Below are 19862 nucleotides of genomic sequence, written 5' to 3'. Positions count from 1 at the left end.
ACGCGCAAAGAGCACTTATAACGTGCTCAGACCTAAAGCCACTTGTCGCTTACGGTGACTCCCCATAAGACATTGCGATATGCAAATACTGTAGTGCGTCCCGCCCCTGGCAGTTCCACGCTGGGACGTGCACGCACTACGGTTCCCGCCTTTAGACTGCGCTCGCGATTCCTGGGAGAGGGCTGATGACGTCAGCGTTCGGGCTCCATGGCAGCTCGGCAGCGGAGGACTGCCGGCGGCAGAGCGCGAGGTTCGGAGTGAGCTGTGGGGGCCAGAATACTGGGAGCGGGGATTCAGAAAAGGAGCTGTGCCTTCTACTATAGCCCTTCCTAATTCCATCGCTCCCTGAACCAGCATTTGTTTTGATGCCGAACTTTGGCAATTTCGGTTGTCATAGCTTTGGGGGGGTTACAAAATTGTGTCTGACCGCCTGTTGACCTGTTACAGCTTAGTGCCAACACGGTTTTAAATACCTAATACAAAACAGTTAAATTAAGTGTAAGGTGCAGCATTATTTTATGTACCACTGAGCAAGGAAAAACGCTTCCAGTTAAAACGTGATTCGCAGCTTATAAATCATCCCTTGTAAAATGCATCCCAGTTTCAGAGATTATAAAATGCAGCTCTTAAAATTGGCTTATGACATATCATACTCTGTGTATTGTGTTCTTAAATGTGTTGTCTTCCTCTGGATTTTTCAGTTAGGGCAACTGAAGTACAAAGAGATGAAATAACTTCTACACTGATTGTCCAGTTAGCAGAGACAGGGCACAGACTCCAGAGCACTCTAGTAAACTATTTCATACCACCTCTAGTAGTTTGAGGGTAGGTATTTGGAGGGTATTGGGGCACAAGTAAGCAGAAGAGATAAGCAGTTTAAGACTGATGCCTGAGGCCATGAACTCACATGATCTGTGAGTTGTTTTGTTTTGTTTGGCTAGAATAGCAGTTCAGGAATTCAGACTGTTTCCTGAGTGGTATGGCAGTTATTATTCCTTTGTAAATTTACAAAACCATCTTAATCTATATTTTTAAAAAGATGTTTTTGCATAGTAGCATCGTATTCAGTCTGTACTCATTCTTTCTTTTGCTTCTTTGCCCATTCTTCTTGCCTATTCTGAATGAAGCTGAAAGAGTTAATAATGGCAAAACAGTTGCAGAAGACCCTCCTCCTGCAAAGAAAATTCGAAAATGTCACAGGGTGAAAAAGGAGCCTGTGGCTGAAGGAAAGGCAGATAATGACAAGACTGAAAACAAGCAAGGTCAGCCCTCGACATACACCAAGAAGGAGTTGGACCAGCAGGAGGGTCCTTGGGAGGGCTGAGGGTGGGAGAGTTCTTTGTTTTTGTTCTTTCAACTCATTTCTTCTTTCCTTGAAGATATAATTAACTTTCTATCTTTTGGGCATACCATAGGACTAACCTAGTTTCTCAAAAGCTTTAGTTTCACATATTTTATTATAATAAACTGAGACTCGAGCAGATCAAGTTTGCTTGGGAAGGGCAGAGTGACTTATGACAGGTTTCTATCTAACCATGACAGCTGTTTTTGTTTCCCATACAAGTAGATATAGTACTTATCTGTCTTCCCTCAGAGTCTGTGAAGACCTTACTGTTAAAGGGCAAAGCTCCTGTGGACCCAGAGTGCACAGCCAAGGTGGGGAAGGTAAGAGACTCCCACTAATTTCTCAAAGAACCATTGTTCTCATTGGGATTCTTGTCTGGAACATTGCTATTATGTATTTTAGGAATCCTCTCCAAAATTTTTCCAAGGGATGAACAGCATGGGGTTTGGGAGTACTAATCATGGTGTTTTCTAGCATGGTTAACTTATGGAGTTGTCATCAACTTTCCACACCTCTTTCTCAATTAGAGAATTGTATCGTTATCAGTGTTCTAGTGAGACACTGTGCACTGGTATGTATGGCATGAGTTACTGATGAATGGGAAAAGGATTTGAAGAATACAGAAGAAAGGCTCCTTCTGGAACAGGTTGCCTTTACTGAGTTAGACTCATTTGTGTTTCTGTAATTACATAAAGGCAACATGTTTTCATTATAGGATTGACAGGTTATGTTTAGAAAAACATACTTTTGCATTTCTTTCCCTGGAAGATGCATTTTGGTAATGTGGGAGAGTGATAGTTTGGGGCATAAAAAATTTAGAACCTCACTTATGATCTCATCAGGGCTGGGAATGTACAAATGTCAGTTTTTTCTTTCTCCCTAGGCCCATGTGTACTGTGAAGGAAATGATGTCTATGATGTCATGCTAAATCAGGTAAAGGAAGAAACTATAAGAATTTCTTCTTAATAATTATTGATGACAGTGTCCCAGAGCCCAGATCTTTAATTCTGAAGTCCCTTGTATTAGCCCCATAATCCCAAATACTCAACTCTAGTGCACTCTGCCTAATAGTGGAGTCTCTATAAGAAGCAGATCCCTTAGCAGATTTTATGTCTTTATTGAACCTATGAACCCACTGTTCATATGATTTTGCACATTTCCTGATACGTTGTTGGTCTTTTTTCTTATGGGCTTTGAGGAACTTTAGGATAGTCCTTCATCTATCATTTAAATTGCTTATATATTTTCAAAATTTTTCATTTTCCTTTTGATTTTCTTTATAGTATACTTTTTGCCCATACTAAAGTTTTAAATTTTTATGTAGTTAAATTTATTTTTTTCTTTTTTAAATTTATTTTTATTGAGGTAACACTGGTTTATTATATAAGTTTCACATGTACAACATTAGATTTCTACTGTGTAGAAATACCTTCTACAGAATGCTCACCACCAAAACTTTAGTTCCCATCCCTCATCATACAGTTCTCCATGCTCATCAGAGATATGGGCCTCTAATTTCCTTTTTTTGTGTTCTCCTTGTCTGGTTGTGGTATCAGGATAATGTGGGCCTTGTAAAATGAGTTAGGAAGTATTCCCTCCTCTTCAATTTTTTGGAAGACTTTGAGGAGAAGCATTGAATCCTCTTTGAATGCTTAATAGAATTCACCTGGGAAGCTGTCTTGCCCTGGACTTTTGTTGAGGGGAGGTTTTTTATTACTATTTAAATCTCTTTACTAGAGTTTGGTCTATTGACATTTTCTATTTCTTCATGATTTAGTCTTGGAACATTGATTCTAAGATTTGTCCATTTCTTCTAGGTTGTCCAGTTGTTGGACTATAGCTAATTATAATATTCTTTTATAATTCTTTGTATTTCTGTGGTACCCATTCTTATTTCTCCTCTTTCATCTCTGCCTTTATCAAAGTCTTACCTCTTTTTCTGAGGCTAGCTAAAAGTTTGTCAATTTTATTTATCTTTTCAAACAGCCAGCTCTTAGTTTCATTGATCTTTACTATTATCTTTATAGTCTATTCCTACTCTGATCTTTGTTGTTGCCTACCTTTTACTGACTTTAGGCTGCATTTATTCTTTCCTGGTTCCTTTAGGTGTGAGGTTGGATTATTTATTTGAGATTTTTCTTGTTTCTTGAGGTAGACCTGTATTGCTTTAAACTTCCCTCTTTGTGCCTCTTTTGCTGCATCCCATAGATTTTGGCATGTCATATTTTCATCTTCAGTATTCTTAATTTCTCCTTCAATTTCTTTGTTGACCTCCTAGTTATTCAGTCGCGTATTGTTTAGTAGCACATTGTTCAGTTTCCATATATTTGTGATTTTTCCAGCTTCTTGTTGATTTCTACATCGTTGTAGACGTTTCATGCCATGTTATCAGAAAAGACTTTTGATAAGATTTCAGTCTTCTTAAGTGTATTGAAAAGACCCTGATACTGGGAAAGATTGAGAGCAGGAGGAGAAGGGGACGACAGAGGATGAGATGGTTGGATGGCATCACCAACTCAATGGACATGGGTTTGAGTAGACTCCAGGAGTTGGTGATGGACAGGGAGGTCTGGCATGCTGCAGTTCATGGGGTCACAAAGAGTTGGACACGACTGAGCAACTGAACTGAACTGAAGTGTATTGAGACTTGTTTTGTATCTCAACATATTTTTTGAGAAAGTTCCATATGCACATGAGAAGAATGTTTATTCTGCCATACTTGGATGAGATGTTCTGTACAAATCTATGAAACATCTAATCTAATATTTCATTTAAGGCTGCTGTTTCCTTGCTGACTTTCTATCTGAATTATCTATCCATTGATGTAGTGTGGGTGTTAAAAGTTCCCAACTATTATTGTGTTGATGTCAGTTTCATCCTTTATGTCTGGTAATAATTGTTTTATATATTTTGGTGCTCCAAAGTTGCATGTGCATATATTGAAAAATGTCTTCTTAATGAATTGTTCCTTTTATCATTATATAATGTCCATCTTTGTCTCTTGTTACCTTTGTTTTTCTTTTTTTTTTTTTTAAATGTACGTATTTGGCTGCACCAGGTCTTAGTTCCAGCACTTCCAGCTTCATTGCAGCATGTGGGCTCTTTAGTTGTGACATGCAGGATCTAGTTCCCTGACAAGGGATCAAACCCAAGCCTCCTGCATTGAAATCTCGGAGTCTTAGCCACTGGACCACCAGAGAAGTTGCACTGTTACCTTTTTTTCCTATCTGTATTTTGTCTGATAGATAAAATAGGCCTTTTAGGGCTTCCCTGATAGCTCAATTGGTAAAGAATCCACCTGTAATGCAGGAGACCATGTTTCAATTCCTGGGTCGGGAAGATCCACTGGAGAAAGGATAAGCTACTCATTCCAGTATTCTTGGGCTTCCTTTGTGGCTCAGCTGGTAAAGAATTGACCCGCAATTCGGGAGACCTGGCTTCAATCCCTGGGTTGGGAAGATCCCCCAAAGAAGGAAAAGGCTACCCACTCCAATAATCTGGCCTGACGAATTCCATGGACTGTATGTATAGTCTATGGAGTAGCAAAGAGTCGGACACAGCTGAGCGCCTTTCGCTTTCACTTTGTCTGATATGAGTGTTGATTACACTCACTTTCTGTTGGCAGCCATTTGCTTGGAGTGTCATCTTTCATTCCTTCACTCTGAGCCGATGTTTTTCTTTAGAGCTGAGTAAGTCTCCTGGAGGCAGCATATAGTTAGATCTTATTTTTTAATCCATCCAGCCACCAGTCTTTTGATTGGTGAACCAGTCTTTTGATTGGTGAACCATTTACATTTAGAATGATTATTGATAGATGAAGTCTTATTGTTGCCATTTCATCTTTTGTTTTCTGGTTGTTTGATATTGCCATTGTTTCTTTTTCCTTGTGTTTCTGTTTGCCAGTTTGGTTTGGTGGTTTTCTGTGATATTTTTCTGAGTTTCCTTTTTCTTTTTCTTTTTTTTTACTGTTTGGTGTCTCTACTCTAGATTTATGTTTTGTGGTTACCATGAGGTTTGTATAAACATCTCTTAGATAAAATAGTCCTTTTTCTGCTGATACCATCTTACCTTTATTTGACTCTACAGGTTCCATCCTCTTCCCCTTTTATGTTTTTGTTGTCTCAAATTACTCCTTTTTATGTTGTGTTTCCTTTTTTATAATTAATTTATTTTTAAAGTGAAGGAAAATTGCTTTATAGAATTTTGTTTGTTTCTGCCAGACATCTTTATGTTGTGAGTTTCTTACCAAATTGAAGTAGTTATAGTTGTTTTTTCTGGTTTTTTTCCCCTTTAACCTTTATGCTGTAATAAATTGTTTAAAATCTATTCTGATAGGGTTGCAGTTTTCTGATTCTGTTTATCAACTTACTCAAAGATTTGTGTACTTTTGCTTTTCTGTTACAGATAGAAGAGCTCCTTTCAACATTTCTTGTAAAGCGGGTGTAGTGGTGATGAGCTCTCAACTTTTGTCTGGGAAAGCTTTTTTTCTCCTTCATCTCTGAATGACGACTTTGATGGATATAGTATTCTTGGCTGATAACTTTTATCTTTCAGTGTTTTGAGTGTCATTCTAGTTGTTCTTGACCTGTAGAGTTTCTTCTGAGAAATCTGCGTATAGCCTAATGAGGATTTCTTTGTAGGTGAGCATCCTTTTTTCCCTGGCAGTCTTTTTTTTTTCCCCTCCCCCTGGCAAACTTTAAAATTCCTATTTTATCATTGACTTTTGACAGTTTTAATATAATATGTCCTGGAGAAGATCTTTTTGTATTGAGGCAATTAGGTGTTCTCCTAGCTTCATAGAGTGGTACACCAATTTTCTTCTCTAGGTTTGGGAATTTCTCAGCTATTATTTTTTTATATAAACTCTCTGCCCCCTTCTCCCTGTCTCCTTCTTCTGAAATACCATTACCTAATGTTGCCCTTCCTAAAAGAGTCAGATAGTTCTTATAGAATTTCCGCCTTCTTTTTTTACATCTTAATTCTCTTTCCTAATCTACCTGTGTCTTTCCTAGATTTCTATATTTGGGCTCACTTATTCTGTCTTTCATATGGTCTTCCCTAATTCCAATGTTTTCTGACACATTATCTTGTTCATTGAGTTCTTCAGCTCCAAAATTTCTGCTTAGTTTTTTACAGAGTTTTAATCTCTTCAGTATTCTTTCTGGTCATTAATTTTATTCCTGAACTTACTAAACTGCCTTTCTGAGTTTTCTTGTAGCTCATTGAGTTTCTTCATGACAGCTATTTTGTATTCTGTATCAGTTAGATCACAATATTCCGTGACTTTGTTTCGTTTCTGGAAAATTGTCATTTTATTTTCGTGATACATTGGTTATTCCTAGTGTTTGATGAGGTGTTCTTCTGCGAGCACATTTGAAGTATGAACACCTTTCTTCTTTAGGTGAAGCTTTTCTTTAAATCCTCATTTTTAAGGATTCAGGTTAGAAATTAGAGGGCTTTCCTTTGTTTTCCAGTAGGTGGCGCTCTAGCACAAGTTGTGGTTGCTCTTATCTGATCTGCCCCTGGTTATATTTGAGAGCAGTTTCCACCCTCTGCCACCTCTGTCAGAGGGCTCACCTGGTGCTGCCGTATCACTGTTGTGCCTCCAAGGCTTTGGAGTTTTGCTGCTGCTACTGCCACTGGCATCACCGCCTGGAGCACCAGGGTGGTAGGAGCTTCCATGCATCTGGAATCTCCTAAGTCATAGGCTCCACCTCAGGAGGAAGGGGAGCAAGAAGCCAGGTCGCCTCAGCAGTGCCTCTAAGATCTTTGGTATTGTTGCTTTCAGCCAGGAGCCGCCGGTGAGGGTGAAGGTGCAGGAGCCAGTCATGGGCCCCCATGGCTCCCATCGTGCTGCCCCTGCAACCGCGAGGCCAGAGTCACATGCGCCGCAGCACCTGCTGCCGGGTTCTCTGGCAGAACGGGATTGCGGGCAGCTCCTCCACCCCTCTCCTGGTTCCACTTCCTCTGTTCCAGGCCACCCACCTTTAGATGTACAGACGTGTGGAATTTTCTGGCATCCTGGTGTGTGGGCACCTTTGCTGAGCTTCGGATTTTTTAATTTCATAGACTGAAAGGGAGAGATGAAGGGAGCAGTTTTTTCTCCATCATGCCACTGACCTCCAGTTTTTTTTCTTTTCTATCTTTTCCTCTTTGCTTATTTTTGTCGTTTTAGATAGATACTGCTCATGCTTGGTATTTCCTGAATATGTCTTCATATTTGAATTTATTGATCTATCATATATACTTCTAACAACTACGTAGAATTCCTCTGTTAACCAGCTTTTTCCTTGAAATATCATAAGCAGATATAAAAGGTCTTAAGGCCCCTTTTTGTTCTACTATTCAGCAAATTTATGTGAACAGGCAAGAGGTAGAACAGGTAACATGCTTAGCAAAGAAGAGTGATGGCTAACCAGGGCTCGGCTTGACAGCACAAGCTGCTGTTCCCTATCAGGAACTGCTCCCTCTCTCCACTGGAGTAGGTTACTCACAGGATACCTTTTTAGATACTGCTCACATTTTCTCTGAATGTCTCCTGGTCATGTTAGGCATGGGGTAGGTGTGGCAGTGGTTTCTGCCTATCCTTTTTCCCCCCCTAACATTGTCCTACTCTCAAATCATGGTCAAATTGTTGCAGATGAGAAGCCAAAATTGTAAATAGTACTGTTAAAGTACTTCATTGTCTAAATGAAGAAGCATAATGGTTACAGATCTTAGGGGCATCAAAATTGTTTTCATTTGGAAAATAATAACTGCAAATGGATTGGGAGCTGGAAAACACATGGCCTCGGGAATATCTATGGAGAGAGGTGAGGCAGGAAGAAACAGAAGGAGCCAGTCAATATAGGATATTTGAGGTTGGGTAGAGGTTTTAAGAAGCTTCCAGCCTTTAATTCCTAGGAATTCAAAGTATAATATAGAAACCCTTTTCTTCTTTTATTATATCCTTACTCTTTTTTTTTTTTTTTTTGAGTTTTAAAATGAATTCATTAAGGAATGGTCCTAGGAAGGCAACAATGTTTGATATGTCATTAAAAAAAAGTTCTGTTTCTCCATGCTGTATACTGAAGAGGGTACAGAGTTATGAGCTTCTTTATATTTTAATTCTCTGATAGTATAGCACAGAGTAGTCATTTCTGCAATGCTAGAATAAGTTTTTTTTAAAAGCCTCTTCTATGCTTCTCTTCAAAAATCGATGAACAGTAACAGGATGGCATTTAAAAAGCCATTTCTTTTTTCTATTCATTCTGTAGTACTGGAGCCAGTATTTTTACCATCACAGGCTACAATTTTCACTTTATCCACTTTAATAAGTTCTGTCACCTCTCTGAATTCAACATCATTCAATACAAAAGTCCACACGTTATCACAGAATCTGTATGTATTTAGAGAGCCCCTGAAGTTGACTATATCCTTACTCTTAACTGAACCTGATTTTCTTGTTCCTTGCTGTCCTTTCCTCATGGCAATTACAGTAACCTTTGACCAAGAGGCCATTTGCAAACCTCTGTCCTTTTTATGTTCATATCTCTCTTATCATAGACCAATCTCCAGTTCAACAACAACAAGTATTATCTGATTCAGCTGTTAGAAGATGATGCCCAGAGAAACTTCAGTGTTTGGATGAGATGGGGCCGAGGTAATTGCTTTTATTGTGGATTTTGTGAGTTGTTATTTAGAAAGCCAGAAGCAGTTTAATGAGTAGCCGAAGGATTCTCTGGGTTTCGGTTGGTGTAGTGGAGTTTCTGTAACCTGAGAGAGGCTTAGGAATCAAATTGTGCTGCTTGAAATTGGAGCATGGCAGGCATCCTCATTAGTACTGGAAAAATAAGAGCAGCCTGTTAAGGCTGAGAACTCTACTGCGATTGGGCTGCAAGTGCTGCTCAGAGACAACACTAAGCCCTAAGTCCTTTCATCTTTTCCTTCTTTCCTTCCTGCCCGTTTGTGAGATGCTAAGTGGAGAGACCTTAGAGATCTGGCTTGTTACTATCAGAGAACTCTTCTTGGGTTGAGGGGGCAGGGAACCATCTTACATGTGGCATTTACTTTGCAGTTGGGAAGACAGGGCAGCACAGCTTGGTGGCTTGTTCCGGGGACCTCAACAAGGCCAAGGAAGTCTTTCAAAAGAAGTGAGTGCCAAGAAATGAGTACAAAATAATATCTTTCATCTTCTTGGATATATCTTCTTTAGGAATTTCATCATAAGTGTGAGCTGGCTTAAATGATAATGTCTTTCCACTGTGACACATGTGACTGGACCACTGGAACAACACTATCTTTAGATAGTGATTAGATCACTTGGAACCAGAAATTGACTAAAATCAGAAGAAGCTAACATATTCATCACACGACCAACAAATTAGGAAATTTGGGGAGAATGAGATGAGACTGTTCAGCTACAGTTTAGAAAAGTATGGGCCTTCCTTGGTGGTCCAGTGGCTATGACTCCATGCTCCCAGTGCAGGGGGCTCTTGTTTGATCCCTGGTCAGGGAACTAGATCCCACATGCAGCAACCCAGCACAGCCAAATAAATAAATAAATTTTTTTTAATTGTTTTACTATGATATGAAAAACTTTCTGGAGTCCCTGGGAATGTTTCTTTCAGAGAAAAGGATTGGATAGGAATCTTTTGTCTTAAATCTCAATGACTTTAGTGATGTTTGAAGACTTTGGGAAAACTTCAGTGACCTTTTTTACCATTTTTTGTTCCCTTTTTCTCTAGAGCTTTTCTGTCCATTCAGGGTCCTAATTTAGAATCCAGATTTATGGAATATCGATGGTGTAAGAAATAAAAAGTTTTAGAGATATTCTTAGGAAAAAGCACATCCCTAGTAGTAGACCTTTATTTGTAAGATTTTCTCATCAACTTGAACTCTACAGATTCCTTGACAAAACAAAAAATAATTGGGAGGATCGTGAGAAGTTTGAGAAGGTGCCTGGAAAATATGATATGCTACAAATGGACTATGCCAGTAATACACAGGTAAACTCTGACTGTATGTTTAGGGAAAAACTATTTCCTCTTAACCAGAGTGAAGTCTAGTAGAGTGACTTGGATGAGGTCCTAGTTCTATTATTTATTAAAGTCCTTATAAAATCTTAGGTTCTTAAAAAAAAAAAAAAGTTTTGTTTAGTTTAATTTAATTTTGAATGCTGAGGTACAACCAAGATGCTTTCCTGAAAGGATCTTTCCTGAAAACTGTCACAAATTTTTCATATTTGAAAAATGGAAAAACCAGTCTTTTTAAGGTGGGAAGATTTGAGATACAATAGCTGTCTTTACAAACTTAATGACATCATATTAGGAGGACCTTGTAGAACTTATTCTGAGTGTTTAACTGTGGGAGGCAGAAGTAAGACTAGAAGGTGGAAGTCACACTGAGTAATCTAACTAGGTTTATAATGGGATGGGCCTACTTTCAAGCAAAAGCTGGTATTCATCTGCCAGTGATATTGTACAGCCAGTCCTTGCAAGGAACATACAATAAATCTTTTCAGATTCTATTATTTTTTTCCTTTTTTTTTTTTTTGAACTATAGAAGGAAGAGGAAACAAAGAAAGAGGAACCTCTTAAATCTACCTTGAAACTAGAGTCAAAGCTAGATCTTCGTGTACAGGAGCTGATAAAGTTGATCTGTAATGTCCAGGCCATGGAAGAGATGATGGTAGAAATGAAATATGATACCAAGAAAGCTCCACTTGGTAGGACTTCAGATTCTATCCTACATGCTCACTTAATATTCTTAGTTCATTTAACATCACTATCATGATTTAAAGCTTGCTGATATTACTGAGTAAAGGAAGAGAGAATTGGGGTGAGAAGTTGTATGGGGGTGGGGGGGCGGAGGAAGAGCAATTTTGAAAGTTGAAAGGTGAGAGTCTTTGTTGGGCAGGGTCATAAATAGTTTCCAGGATGGGCCTGTAGTTGTGGAGTCTGATCTCTGTCTGGGTCTGCAGGGAAGCTGACAGTGGCACAAATCAAGGCAGGTTACCAGTCTCTTAAGAAGATTGAGGATTGTATTCGGGCTGGCCAGCATGGAAGAGCTCTTGTGGAAGCATGCAATGAATTCTATACCAGAATCCCACATGACTTTGGGTATGGCCTGTGCTGTTACTTCACTTTGGTATTCTGCCCAACAATATCCCCTACATCACTCAGCAGAAATTATCATCTTTTAAATTTTTCATTTCCAAGGAAATGACTATCTTGAATAGATACACAGCCAACATGATTTATAAATAACCTATTTAATCAATTTACCAGTATGGGATGCAGTCTCCTGCCTTGATTTATAACCATATTCTCTGACCAAGCGGAAGTTACCAACTCTAGACAGAGTGGGTCTAGCCATCCAGCCAGCATCTAAAATACCTTCAGGCATATCACCCAATTCTATAAGGTGACTAACACACCAACACTATTTCTGTGAACTCAAATGATATTAGGTTTATAAAATATATTTTATTTTCATTGATTCTGCATTCTGTTGCTTACTTTATTTTTATTCCTCTATTGCTTTATAGAGGCCTGTGACCTAGAGATAACCCTGAGTGATCAACAGGTGTATTTCTACCTGTGTATTTCCAGATAGGACTTCATCCAAACTGTTCCTTATTGATGTCAGTACATCTTATTTTTTAAAAACTCTCATAAAAAGGAATTTTAACTCTATAGTCTCACAGGTCAAAGTCTATGTAGTTTGGTTTATCCTACTCAGAATATATACATAATATTTCTTTATGTATTTGAAAGTTAAAAATCTCATACAGATCTCTTTCAAACGGAAAACCACTGTTGTTATATCTATTTTCTAAAGGACCTATCTTTAGTCTGTGTTTTTGGTCATATGCTGTTTGACCACACATCAGAGAATTAATTATTGGCTATATCTCTGCCCTTAGACTCCGTACCCCTCCATTAATCCGGACAGAGAAAGAACTGTCAGATAAAGTACAACTACTGGAGGTGAGATACGTGTGGATTGGAAAGTATTAAATCCCTTGTCCCAGGTTTCTCCCACACTGATTATCTGTCTCATCTTATCAGGCTTTGGGAGACATTGAAATTGCAATTAAACTGGTGAAGACAGAACTGCAAAGCCCGGAACACCCATTGGACCAACATTACAGAAAACTACAGTGTGCCTTGCACCCTTTAGACCATGAGAGTTATGAGTTCAAAGTAAGAAAAATGATCATTTATTTTCACCATTAAGATCCACCCTCCCCATGCCACTGTTCTCTGACTGCATCTGGTTAAGAGAAAACTTTAGGGCAGAATTTCTATTTACTAAGAATTGGGAAGGTAAGGCTCTTTCTGGCTGCCCTTGTGAGACCACTTAGGCCAATTTATACAAGAAGCCCAAGGTTCTTCAGTTCAGCCTGGTCTCTTATAGAGTCCATGTCAGCTTTGTCTTTCATTCTTTTTCACAGGTGATTTCCCAGTACCTACAGTCTACACATGCTCCCACACACAGTGACTATACCATGACCTTGCTGGATGTCTTTGAAGTTGAAAAGGAGGGTGAAAAAGAAGCCTTCAGAGAGGACCTTCATAACAGGTCTCCATTTAACTTTTGGTTTGGGAAGACAGTCCCTTGCCTGAAGTGCAGTTAGGGAACTCATAATGAAGGATAGCCTAGACAACTGTTGGCTTTTTGATGCTTATGGCCTGTGTTTGTAGGAGAGCAAGAGAGAGTACAATAATACTGGCTTTTCCTTAGGATGCTACTCTGGCATGGCTCCAGGCTGAGTAACTGGGTGGGAATCCTGAGCCATGGGCTTCGAATCGCCCCGCCTGAGGCTCCCATCACAGGTTACATGGTGAGTGGAAATTGGAACCCTTTTTTTTTTCTAAATTAGGATTATGTGGTGACATCCCTAAGAATTAAACCAGCTCACTCATAACCCTGGCATTTACTGTGACCCTCCTTTCTTAAATTCCTAAAGATATCTCACCTTTCCCCCCAGAAAGCAGAGATTCATCAATGCTTCTGCCTCCTCTTGAAACAGAATTGTGAGAAGAAATGGAAAAGGGTCTATATTGTGTTTAAGATAGTAGAACACAGGGTAGTGCTATGAGCCTTTCCTGTAACACACTGGGTTAAGCAGTTGACCTTGTTTATTTATATATTTCAGTTCGGAAAAGGAATCTACTTTGCTGACATGTCTTCCAAAAGTGCCAATTACTGCTTTGCCACTCGCCTAAAGGATACGGGGCTGCTGCTCTTATCAGAGGTAAGGCAGGAACACATCTATGATCTCTAGTTTATTATTAGTTCCTAATTTTCCAAAGAGAAAAGACTGGCCACAGAACCAAGAGGTTCACTTGGGAGAACTTGAGAGGGAAGCCAGACACATTTTTCATTGCATTCCGTTCTTCTGCTAGAATAGGAGAAGAAAATACTGATAGGGTTTTCTGTTTGGCTTTAGAGGATGTGGTCATTTAAAGATGTTTCACTTTGCAGGTAGCTCTGGGTCAGTGTAATGAGCTCCTCGGGGCCAACCCAGAGGCAGAAGGATTACTTCAAGGCAAACACAGCACCAAGGGGCTGGGCAGGATGGCTCCCAGTCCTGCATGCGCCATCACCTTGTAAGTACTCTGAGGCCGGAGGGCCAGACAACTCCTTTGGGCCAGATAAGACTCCACTTTCTCTATTCCAGCTTTTGAACCAGAGGCAAATGTTGACACACTGCCTTCCATTTGGCAGGAATGGGAGCACAGTGCCATTAGGACCAGCAAGCGACACAGGAATTCTGAATCCGGAGGGCTATACCCTCAACTACAATGAATTTATCGTCTATAACCCCAACCAGGTCCGTATGCGATACCTTCTAAAGGTTCAATTTAATTTCCTGCAGCTGTGGTGACTGTTGACATTAAAGATATGATAAACCAGAGAAGATATGCCCTTCAAGCAAGAAAACAGGCAATGTTGTATTTTTTATTTTTCTCATATTTTCTGTAATAAAGATAGTACAAATCTATCACTGACTTCTTAGGTGTTTACTTCTGCAAACACATGTTTCTTCTGATGTTAGTAGACAGAAAGTAAAGCTTCTCTACATATCCCACAGCTAGCTGTAGGTTACTCAGGATTCTGTTCTTTCATAGAATAGCCTCCTCTGTGCAATGAGGGAGACTAATGGAGATTAAAGCTTTTCCTCATTTAACACAGTTTTTCTGCAAACTAGAGTTTGTTGGGTATATTATAGGAAGGGTAGAGGCAGCAAAAGAAATTGTTTCCCATGCAAATCTTCTCACTTGCCTTTTTCCCCTGTTTAACATCTACACACCTGGTCTCCCACCACTTAGCATCCTAGATCTCAGCAGATGTCCAACATTTGGGGAAGCACCTGGGGGACTGTCACTAAGCCTAAATAGATCTCGGGGAGCAAGAATGAGAAGTAGAATGATTTTGATGTACCCCCCATCTAAGAAGTACCAAAGTCAAATCCAGAGGCTTCTTGACTATTTGTAAACACATGCAACACAGATAAACACATATAACATACTTCTAGTAACAGTAAAGGTTATTTAAATGAAAACAGTAGCTTATAACTTTTTAAGAGACCAGATTACCAATATCTATCAAAAATTTTAAATGTACATACCCTTTGACCTAAATTAAGATATACATGTTTACATAGACGATGTTACTGCAGAATTGTTATATACAAAAGCCATAAAAAAGGAACTGGTTAAATGTATTCTCTCCTTAAGAAAACACAGGTGGAAATCTTGTGACCTTGGATTAGGCAATAGTTTCTGAAGACTGGACATCAACAGCACACTTAACCAAAGAAAATAATAGTCTTCACCAAAATTTGAAACTTTTTCTCAAATAACAAGTATCATTTCTAGGAATATATGTCTCTTCTATGATTTATATTCTCATAGTTCCCTTGATTCTGACATACTTTTTCCCCCAAAAGTTGAAGCTTTTGTTAATCAAAGGACAGTGTCAAGAAAGTGAAACGACAATCTAAAATAGGAGAAAATATTGTCAAGTCATAATCCGATGAGGATCTAGTATCCAGAATATATAAAAAACTTAAAATTCAGCAATAAAAAGATAAATAATTAAAAATCAGAATTTGAAGAGAAATTTCTCCAAAGAAGAAACAACAAATGCCCAATAATAAACACATGAAAAGATGCTCAACATTATTAAACATTAAGGAAACAAAACTATGAGCTACCACTTGACAAACACTAGAAGGGCTACAGTTAAAATGACCAACAATAACAAGTAGTGGTGAAGATGTAAACAAATTAAGAGCCCTCACATGTCCTGGTGAGAATGTAAAGTAGCACAGCTTCTTTGGAGAATAGTTTGGCAGTTCCTCAAATAGTTAAACATATAGTTACTATGTGATCTACCAATTATACCTGAGTATATAACTAAGAGAATTAAAAAGAAATGTTTATACAGAAACTTGCACATGACTGTTGATAGCAACATAGTAATAGCCAAAAAGTGGAAATAACCAGAATGTCTGTCCACTGATGAGTGGATGAACACCGTATGGTTTATCTATACAATGGAATATTACTGTGTTATTTGTTGTATTTTACTATTGTATTATTATAAAATGGAATAAAGTATTGATATATGCCACAAAATGGGTGAACCTTGAAAACATGCTAAGTGAAAGAAGCCACAGAAGGCCACTGTATGATTCCATTTATATGAAATGTCTTGAATAGGCAAATCCATAAAGATAAAAAGTAGATGAGCAATTGCCGCTAGCTGAAAGAACCAGTGAAAGGGGAGTGATTGCTAATGGGTACAATGTTTCTTTTGGTGGGGTGATGAAAATGTTCTGGAATTAGTGGTGATAGTTGCAGTGTTGGAATATACTAGAAAACATTGAATTGCACACTTTAAAGGGGTAAAAATGAATTATATCTCAAAAATGCTGTGCTGAATTTCTGTGATATATATTTTTCTTTTATAAATAGTGGCCAGAAAAAGTTGCACTGATATATACATACTATGATGTCTGAGTAATAAAATACAGCAGGCTCCCCTAGATATTGAGGAGTCCATACTGATATGTGAATGACTCAACCAACATATAAATAAGTGGGAAAGAAGGGATAAATATTTCTTTCAGAAGAATTTCAATTAATATAGAAGGGGGAAATAGAAAATCATCACTAGAAAATCACAGTAATAATTGCTCATGGATGAATATTAAAAAATCAATGAAACAGCATATTTGCATAGTCTAAAAAAAACTTACCTCAAAATGTATTGATTCTGTGGCAATTATCAGATTCTCTGATATATCTCCCCCTTAGTGGTTTAGTGCCCTTCCCCTTGAGTGTGAGCTAAACTTAATGACTTGCTTCTAACAAACAGATGAAAATGGTACAGTAAGAGAAATATCTGGCAAATATCACCTCAGCTTTAAAAATGATCAAGGTTAACATCACTAGTAATAAGTGACTTGCTTCTAACAAACAGATGAAAATGGTACAGTAAGAGAAATATCTGGCAAATATCACCTCAGCTTTAAAAATGATCAAGGTTAACATCACTAGTAATAAGTCATGTTGATATGATTGCTTTTGATATGATATAACAAGAAGGGCACATCATCTCTTGTATTCTTCCCTTAAATTCATAATTTTAATCTATTCATGAGAAAAAAACAGCAAAGCCAAACTGAGAGATTCTACAAAACACCTGACCAGAACTCTCCAAAAATGTGAAGACTGGGAAATCTGAGAAAGTGGCACAGCTGCAGGATTAGACTAAGCAGCCATGATGATTAAATGCAATGTGGTATTCTGGATTAGACCCTGGAACAAAATAATGACATTAGTGGAAAAATCCAAATCCATATCCAAATTAATAATATTATATCAACATTAATTTCTTGGTTAGGTAAGATGTTAACAGAGGAAGCCGAGTGAAGAAGGGTATGTGAGAAGATTCTCTGTAAATCTTAAATGATCTTTTTTTTAAGGACTAAAAGTCATTCTACTGGAAGAAGCATCAACACAGGTTCTTTGGGGGATGACTGTGTTTGGTTCCCAGTTTTCCGCCCAGGTACATGGTAGGATGATACTTCCCTCCCCTTTGACACTCGTAGAACCATGTGACTTGCTTTGCTCAATATATAAAATATGAGTGGAAGCAATGTTTCATTTCCAGGTAGAAGATTTAGCAGCGACAAGTGGTTTTTTCCTTTTTTAATAAAATGCTATCAGTTCCTCATATTTATTATTTTTAACTGAAGAACAGAGTCCAGGTTTCATCTGACATTAAATATATTCCAATAATCTTGCCTGGGAAATCCCATGGACAGAGGAGCCTGGCAGGCTACAGTCCATGGGGTCAGACATGACTGAATTGACTTAGCACACGTGCAGGAGAAGAGACTGTTCCAGTGTGCGACGACCCTACAATCCAGTGACTGTCATTGTGGAACTCATCACAATCCTGAAATTCTCTTCTCTAAGAACTCAGAAAATATTTAAGGTAGGGACTTCCCTGGTGGTCCAGTGGTTAAGACTCTGGCCTTTCACTGCAGGGAGCCCATGTTCAATCCCTGGTCAGGAAACTAAGGTCCCATAAGGCCAAAAAATAAAATATAATAATAATTTTTTAATGTCCTCTTTATTTAAAATAATACTTTAAAAATATTCAGTGTAAAACCTAAGCTGATTTTCCTTTCAACTCCCTTGGGTACATATTTACTGTTACCTAGAGTCTGATCTTGTCTTCACTCACAGCAGTTATACTTTGGCCTCACTGTATATCTTCAAGAAAGAACACGCCCTTCATGTGGACCTGGCCAACAAGACCGAGTCTTAACTGAGCAAGTAGACTTTACTTTCTCCAGCCCCATATCTCTAGATTCAGCTGGGGAACTTTGATAGAATTTTTAGAACTTGGAAGACAGACATCTAGGGCTTCCTCCTGTCCTTGGCCCATGCTTTCAGGGGAACAAAAGGCAAAGATTGAAACCATCGACTTTCTGGATGATGCTGTGTCATGGTTCTCTGTAGCATTTCTGGGTAGTATTACGAATCACAGGTTTCAGATTACCTTAACTTGGACTTCCAGTCACAAGGTACAAGTGGAACAGGTGGTCTAGAAGGCATATTTAGAGCCCTTGCATGAGGCACATAAGAAATGATAGATGACCTATAATTAAGACATCAGCTGTTGGCACTCCTCATGTCTTTATCCTTAGGTTGAGGAAGAATATGAGGCATTGGTAAAAATACGATAAAATTCTTCAGGTGATTTCAGAGCAAAGTAAGAACACACCTGGGTACCCCTCGACTCCCTAAATCCTGAAAACTCTACATCAGAGTGCAGTGGTATTTCTCTGAAAGAACCCTACAAACCCAGGATAAAATCCTGTAATAGCACTAGCTTATCATATACAAGTCCTCAAATTCTTGGACACAGAAGATCCTAAACCCTTCCATAACCCTTAGAAAGAAAGGGACTCAGGTAACTTCCTCTCCCATAAAACAGATGATAAGAATACAAGGTTGGAGAACTTTTACCTAAGAGGGTCACAGTTCACAGCTAGTCCGTGTATGCACTGTTTCACCTTTCAACTCATTTTAATCTTTGTGACCTGCAATTTGAAAGATAACCCTTTTGTGATCTCTTCCAAGAAGGCAAATTACTATACTGACTAATGCTTGCAAGTCAAGTGGCTGCCGCGGGTCCATTAGTGTCTATGAAACCAGGAGACTCACTCTGCTCTCGGCATCCTGGCTTCTCACCTTTCACCTGGGCTGTTGGCTCTGAGTAGACGGGCTGTTTCTGTGAAAGGAACCTAGTGGTGTCCTAGTTCAATCCTAGTTCTTTCCCAGTGCCATAGACAGGAGATAGCTGGCTCATTCTTCCTCCTCTTCGTCTTCTTTGAACAAGTGAGAGGTCTTCAGATATCTGTTCAGCCTAAGTGCTCGTCAACATCACTTTCATACCTCCTCCTGGGAGGAGTCATCCCTTAGGGTCCTGGGGCCAGCAAATGACACAAGAATTCTAAAGCCTAATTTCAAAGAGTATCTATCAAAGATCTGCTTCACTTTCTTACAGTTCTAGTAAGGATTAATGTAAATTCAGAAAAGAAACATAAGAACATCCATATTCTTCCCTCTTGGTCCAAATCCACATGAGAACACAGGCAGGACTCTGAGATTTTCTGTCCCTTTATTTATATACTTGTATCAAGAAAGTAGCCACTGGGGTCTTCAGGCTTTGCCTCTCTAGCACAAGCAGCCTCCTCGCCCTGAGTAGTGATCTTCATTCCCAGGAGAGAAAGTAGACATTGCCCTGTGTGTCTCCCACTGCGAGTTGCAGGGTAGAGTCAGGACCCAGCCAAGGTTCCAGGCAGCTCACTGCCCCTTCACATTGGAACAGGCCCAGCTACAATGGAACAAAAACGGGAGATGAGGGCTACAAGCCTAGGGCCTTCTTACTGACTTATTTGTCTCCCACACCAATGACTTTTGTTTAGAAATAAGTTAGTTACAC

At 38.9% G+C, this 19862-nt stretch overlaps 2 protein-coding genes across 2 annotated transcripts in view; one reads left to right on the top strand and one right to left on the bottom strand.

Moving 5' to 3' along the window:
* Positions 1–120: 120 nt before the first annotated feature.
* Positions 121–14337, top strand: PARP2 (poly(ADP-ribose) polymerase 2). The gene is made up of 16 exons (XM_065940117.1): positions 121–250; positions 1128–1262; positions 1595–1665; positions 2229–2279; positions 8892–8988; positions 9403–9478; positions 10231–10333; positions 10890–11052; positions 11308–11446; positions 12253–12316; positions 12398–12532; positions 12784–12911; positions 13074–13173; positions 13489–13587; positions 13818–13942; positions 14061–14337. Exons 1-16 carry the CDS (start codon positions 208–210, stop codon positions 14218–14220), a joined length of 1689 nt encoding a protein of 562 aa, XP_065796189.1. The 5' UTR covers positions 121–207; the 3' UTR covers positions 14221–14337.
* The window catches only part of TEP1 (telomerase associated protein 1), a 49438-nt gene continuing 43857 nt past the window's right edge, over positions 14282–19862 (bottom strand). The window contains exon 55 of the mRNA XM_065940118.1: positions 14282–19754. Within this exon, the coding sequence (XP_065796190.1) occupies positions 19632–19754 (123 nt within the window). The 3' untranslated portion in view covers positions 14282–19631. The remainder of the gene's footprint in view (positions 19755–19862) is intronic.

The sequence above is a fragment of the Muntiacus reevesi genome, chromosome 7, assembly GCF_963930625.1.
Source record: "Muntiacus reevesi chromosome 7, mMunRee1.1, whole genome shotgun sequence".
NCBI classification, from domain to species: Eukaryota; Metazoa; Chordata; class Mammalia; order Artiodactyla; family Cervidae; genus Muntiacus; species Muntiacus reevesi.
This window is presented reverse-complemented; position numbering and strand designations above follow the sequence as displayed.